General features: G+C 36.9%; 1 protein-coding gene across 1 annotated transcript in view; it reads right to left on the bottom strand.

Annotated features, from left to right (window-relative positions):
• Window positions 1-3,771, bottom strand: part of LOC107671937 (segment polarity protein dishevelled homolog DVL-3-like) — a 40,894-nt gene extending 37,123 nt beyond the window's left edge. The window contains exon 1 of the mRNA XM_016464986.1: window positions 3,308-3,771. Coding sequence (XP_016320472.1) covers window positions 3,308-3,468 — 161 coding nt within the window. The 5' untranslated portion in view covers window positions 3,469-3,771. The remainder of the gene's footprint in view (window positions 1-3,307) is intronic.
• Between the last annotated feature and the right edge of the window lie 2,829 nt (window positions 3,772-6,600).

Genomic DNA, 6,600 nt, shown 5'->3' with positions numbered 1-6,600 from the left:
GAGAGAGGCTGACACACACACACACACACACACACACACACACACACACACACACACACACACACACACAGTCGTTCAGACTACCACCACTAAATGTACACAAGGTCTATCTGAAAGAAAACTCAGTGAGCCATTTAATCAAGTACACCACCTGACAAGATCTCTATTCTCAATGGCACCTTCTTAAAGAGAAGTAATTCATACATTAGAACAAGTACATGAAGCTGAATCTGATCGCTTCCCTGAAACTGATGACACATCTGCAGTGAGCTCAGCTTCATCATGCTCTCATGCTACATCACAACGCCACATTCCTGCCACTGGATGAAGTCAGAGCATAGAGATCCAGTATAATGTTGTTAATAATGAGTGTGTATACATATGGGTGTTTATATGAAGGGTTAAAAAGTAGATTGCTAAAGTAGCCAGCAGACATACAGCTGGCTTCAAATGACCTCTCACTGAAGCTGAGTGTGTGTGTGTGTGTGTGTGTGTGTGTGTGTGTGTGTGTGAGAGAAAGACAGACACCATGAAAAAAGAAATCAGACTCACTGATTAAGACATATAACCTTATCATTACATCTCAAATAATGTCTTCCAGTCAACATGACAAATTATCAAGTCACACAACAATTCTTATTATTATGATACCTACAGTATAGGTTTATAGTAATATTTATGTACAGCTTTTTTTTTAACTATCAACATGGCCAGTTTTAAAATAATTTAATGCCTTAATTTTTGTTGAGTCCAGCACATTATAAATTGTGATATCTAAACTAAATCAGCATGGCTCATGAATATTAATCAGGTAACATAATGTTTGGCAAGCAGTCATCTTCACTGAGGAAAGTGAGTGCTAGGACTAATGGTGTCTTCAAGTCATGAAGTTCATATTTACGAGTTGGGAAGTCATAATTACGGCACCAGGCGCATTAAGTCAGTTTGGTCGGTGCAAAATGGCAATGTAGCTTTTCTACAAAAAAACTGCAAGATTTTTGAACTCTACATCAATTGACACATTTTTATGTTTCTATTCAATTCATAAAGGACTTCTGCAAAGATTTTTAGAAGTTGCAAAGATTATTGGAGTATGTTATACAAGAAAATACTATTTCAGTTTTTCTACTTTAAAATGTCACATTCGGTGCATTGTTACTTGCTTTATCTTTTAAATTTAAATTTGCCAGCCATTTGTGAGTGAAAACTGTTTCTACACCACCATTTTTTTCAGTGTATTTACACACTCTAGATCATCAGATCATGATGCCCTACAATCTGTGAATTATCATAATGTGTCAAATGCGTCAGATTTACATAGTCTTCTCATATCCATATGAGATACGCGTGTGAAACAAACTGCGGGGATCATAAGCTGATCAAAAAATAAAACCAGTCGTACCTGCCAATCAGTAGGTTAAAACCTAATCATACAGTACGTGCTGTAATGTACAAATGTTAACCACAACTTATTACTGTCACTCTCACTAATCTTTCACTTAGTTTGCCTGTTGTTCCAGGTCACTGAGATGAATTCAGCTGATGTTTTGATTTGAAATCACGTGCAGTGTAATGGGCATGGATCAAGCGGGCCTGTTTTGCATCATGGCATGGCAGTGGAGAGTCTGGAAGTGATTATGCCACAGGGTACGGAACAATGGCTGGCTGTTCACCTTGATGAGCTGGTTTGGACAGTACGCTGATACAAACAAGCAACGTGGACAGAAAAAGTCTGTTAGGAGGGTCCTGTTTTACAGGTGGTGGACGGGTCTGTGTGTGCGCAAAGAGGTTTGTGTAGCTTGGCGTCTAAAGGAGAACCTTCTGGCATGCCAAGAAAAGCAAACAAAAAGCAGATCGCATGGACTTGAATTTCGCAACATGACACTGTTCTTTGTGGCTTAACAGTGACTGTGGAAATCTGCTCAGAGGATCAGTGAGCATGATTCCCGAGTGGTCCGGTGTTTCCAAGTCAGCATTCCAGACCTCAGCCGCATGCACTGAGAGGTCCGCAACAGCACTAAAGTGCACTTTACCGCTCATAAACACTGGAATGACTGCTGCACTACTGGGGGTGGTGACAGAGCAGTAATTTTTTAACTCCTACATCTAAATACGCAGCCTGCTGCTTTATAAACACAGTAGCATTGAAACAACACCATGTAAATATTGACAGGCAGAATCCCACACTTTCTGACCAATGAATTGCCATTACTTTTATAGTCACCGGTTATTAGACAATAAAGATTTTAAAAATCATTTTATAGAGATTTAACTCACAAAGAACAATTTCGTAGCAATTTTCTTGAGCGGCACATTACTTGATAGCCTAAATGTCTTGATAAATAAATGTTCATGACGTTTATACTTTTATACATAACTGATTTTGGTCATTTTCATGACTTTTCCAGGCCTGGAAATCACAATTTTAAAATTCCCTGATATTTCCAAGACTGTGGGAACCCTGAATGTGTAACGGGTCTTGAGTTAGGCCAGATATACAGGAATGAATTGGTTTTATTGTTTAAAGTAGAGCTGTGTGTAAATCATGTGCAAATCAGAAAGTGCGTCAGTAGTTAATTATAAGAGTCTGATTATTTCAAAACCAGGGTCAGCTCTCCAGCTGTTTGCAGTAGAGCTGATTAAAATTGTGTAAATCGGGTGCAAATCAGAAACTGTATCAGATGATATGAGCCAAAGTTACAATTAATTACTATAGTTACTATCTCTCTCAAAATGTGAAGACCTGATTTCTCACACTATTGACCGATGTCTTCTCCAGTCATTTATGACTACTGGATGATGTTTTTTTGTTCGTTTGTTTGTGTGTGTGTGTTTAATTTTTTAAAATCCATTACTTCTTGTTATTGCTATTGTAAGTCATAATTTTAACATGAAACATGGGCACTGTAATGTTAAGCATTCTTACTCAGTCTGGTTTATGGTTTCACACCTGATCTGTCACTGAAATAAGCTGGTCTTTTCCTTTAAACATCAGACTTTGAACCTCAAATCACATAAAGCCTCCCCCCATTAACACTGACCACAGACTTGAATATACACTGACCACCTTTTAAACAATAGACGCGGATATGGGCTAGTTTGTACATATAGCGTGACCTGGAAACAAAACTAATACAGACAGTAAAGCTCAGATTTCTGAGGTTGTGTGAGAGAAACCGACGGGGGGTTTGCGAAAAGACAAGAGAAAATAAGTAAACAATGACACCGAAATAAAGCCGTTACAAGTGGTCAGTCTGACAGGAACGACGGACGATACAAATACAAAGGGGTGCATATCGTGCCTTACCCGAAATCATCGTCCATGGATTTGAAGAAAAATTTGTAGTTGGGTTTATTGAGGACATTTTTGAAGTCGGCGAGCGTTACGTTTTCAGCGGGAATGGGTAGTTTGATGAGGTAGGGAGTCTCCTGCTCGTCGAGGTGATAGATGATCTTGGTCTCCGCCATAGCGGGCCGCTGCTGAGGGACAGGCCGCGCACATCAGCCCCACAGCGGCTCGCGCTCCGCGCTTCCACCGCGCCTCTGTCCAGCCGCAGCCTCTGCGCGCTCTCTTCAGTCAGCGACGATAGAACCCAGGAACAGAGTATCCTTGCGGTCGTATGTAATACAGATCTATCTAATAGTAGAATATATTAGTATAATAGATGGTCCTCGGCGTTTTCTTTCCAAAAAGAATCGTGCAGGTCGGTCTTCTCTGGGCTCCCTATGAATACTGTTGCTTTTCCCTCTTCTCTGTCCTTTGGAAACAACTCTGTGAGATAGCCCCTCCTATCGATTCACCACTGCGCTCCCTCTACAGGACGAGTTATACAAATATTACGCTGGTCTTTGGCTGCTATAGTTATAAATGTACTTATCTGATCTCAGGATAAGGGAAAGACGCATCTCAATTACGCAAGGAGGCGTTAAGTCGTGTTGTTGCATATTAATCACTCAATAGAACAACTCGACCTTTTTGACTGCATGCAGACTGAATAGATTTCTGAATTATTTTCAATGTCCTTAAATGTTTTTTTTGGGTTGTGAGGTGGTAGTAACCCAGCAAATTTGCACCTCATTGCTGTAACTTACCTGAGGAGGAGATACTGAGTAATGATTAGTTCGCCGATAACGCCCTCTAGAGGATGAAACGGCTCCTGTGCAGCTGTTGAACTCTGGTGACCTCTGGAGGTGCACAAGATAACATTGATCAAAAATATTTTTCTTTAAACTATATCAAAGTTGGCATGCCTTTAATGGGGTAAATCAAGGGTGGAGTGGGACTCATTTTTTATCCCTGGAGTTTCATGCCTTAGTTCACGACTGACTATAGGCCTATTAAAATAATGTAATTAAAACCTCAGTATATAGGCCTACCGTCTGCAATAGTGAACTGTTCCCTACAGCCTGGTAATCCATTGTATTTTTGCTCACATATCTTCAACAACTGACGTTTTTTCAGCAAGGTGCTAAAACACTGTCCTCTGTCGGGGGAGTCAAACGATAATTACGCCATCATTAGGGTTGCCAATTAACTTCAGAAATGGAAAATAAGGGACCATTGTGATTCTTTATATTCTGAAAATAAGGAACAGAATAAGGGAAGCTCAAAATATTTGTACTGTACCATAATGTCTGCCTAAAAGGTTTTCAGAAATAATCACATTTGTTTTGCTTAACCTATTTATGTGCAATTATTCTACAAATAATTTTAATGTCATACAAAAAAAAGTCACCGGCCTGAGTTAATTGTACCATTCTAGAATTGTGACTGAGCAAGTAGTGTAGCAATTTAGGAGGTGAAAATACTGTGAAATTACATACATACAAAAGGCATGAAATTTGAAAGCATAACAACTGAATGTCAATGAAACATCAGTCAGTAAAGCATTTAAATTTGGCTATTTTTTGAACTAACATTTTATTGCAACCATATAGCCTACGAATGAATGAAAATGCATATTTTTCAATTAAAGAAAACAGTGTGGTAAAAAACTTAACTACTTCTGGTCCTTGGATTTGTGGTCCAATTTTAAGAATTTGCTAGAAGTTAATTTTTTAAAATGTAGCCTATTTTTTTTTCTCTGACAGAATTAACTATTTTTTATTATTAATTTGTTTGTATTATTAATTGATATAATCTATTTTTTTAAACATTAAGATGCATTTACATTATAATGACAAGCCCCCTCCCTTGTAAAATACTGTAACGTATTTATAGTCTCCACTGTTGTGTAACAGTCCTATAATAGGTTTTTAGTAGTGCTGTCAAACGATTAATCGCGATTAATCGCGGTTAATCACATCCAAAACAAACGTTTTTGTTTACATAACATATGTGTGTGTACTGTGTATATTTATTATGTATATATAAAGACACACACATACAGCATATATTTAGAAAATATTTACATGTATATATTTATATTCATATAAATGATATCGGGTCATTCTATGGAAATGCCCATTTTTCTGTCCCTAGCATTTGCAGAAATATTACACTTGAAAAACACTTTAGGGTTATAATTTTTTTTTATATTTTAAAATAAAACAATGTGTTATTTGAACAATTACACCTTCTTGAACTATCAATGTGGCAATATTTGTTTTTAATTAATTATAAAGAATTCCAAGCACCACAATACTGCTCATCCCCACAGCCATGTACAGAGGGAAAGTGCTTTATTTTGAGGTCAAAATACAAAAAAATACATCATTGTATTTTTTCTACCATTGAAAATACAATGATGTATTCATAACTATCAAATAGGCTATATGATATAAATGACATAAAAAAACAAAATGCCAAATAAATATGATAAAATATGTAATGAAAGTAGTGGTCCCCTGGAGTTGTGTCACTGGTGTTACCGTTTAACAAAAATCTTTTATTTTGAAATAAAAATCACACTGATGACATCACTTGACTTCCTTCCTCCTATTTCCTGAAGATCTATGAAAAAAGGCCCATGTGAAGTCCACTGTCTCTTTTCAGTTATCAGAAATTTTCTCATTTATCTCATGATTTCATATGAAGCTTTTAGTGGAAGTCACTGGTATGACCTAGGTTATTGTTAGGGAATTGTAAAAAAACTAGAATACAAATGGATTAAACTACTCAATTTAGTGAGTATACCATGACTGACAACATGTGGTTTGATACCTTGCAGCAGACATTTTGTAAAATGCATTTTTCATGAAAATTGTCACTGGTGTTACCTTCCTTATGGGTAGCACCGGTGAAGATCAGTTTATGTTTATGCTCTTTTACTATGTATGTGTCAATGGTGTTTCATTTCGTCACTGGTGTTACTTTTTTTTCTGTCACATTACATAAAATATGTCACGTGACATGATAATAATTTTACATCCATTGAATTCTGCTTCACCCAAGAGTTAAGATTTAAAGGATTGCATCATTACTTGTTTATAACTGTTTTTACAAATATTTTCATTGTTATAGCAAATACATTGTTGCGCAAATGAACGAACGTCATTCAATCACACTTTTAACAAACCTGATTAAAATAAAACAATCTCCATCTCCTTACTTGTTGCATTATCATTATTGTTCTGTAACTCTGACTACATGTACTAAAA

Source organism: Sinocyclocheilus anshuiensis, unplaced genomic scaffold, assembly GCF_001515605.1.
Source record: "Sinocyclocheilus anshuiensis isolate Anshui unplaced genomic scaffold, SAMN03320099.WGS_v1.1 scaffold297, whole genome shotgun sequence".
NCBI classification, from domain to species: domain Eukaryota; kingdom Metazoa; phylum Chordata; class Actinopteri; order Cypriniformes; family Cyprinidae; genus Sinocyclocheilus; species Sinocyclocheilus anshuiensis.
This window is presented reverse-complemented; position numbering and strand designations above follow the sequence as displayed.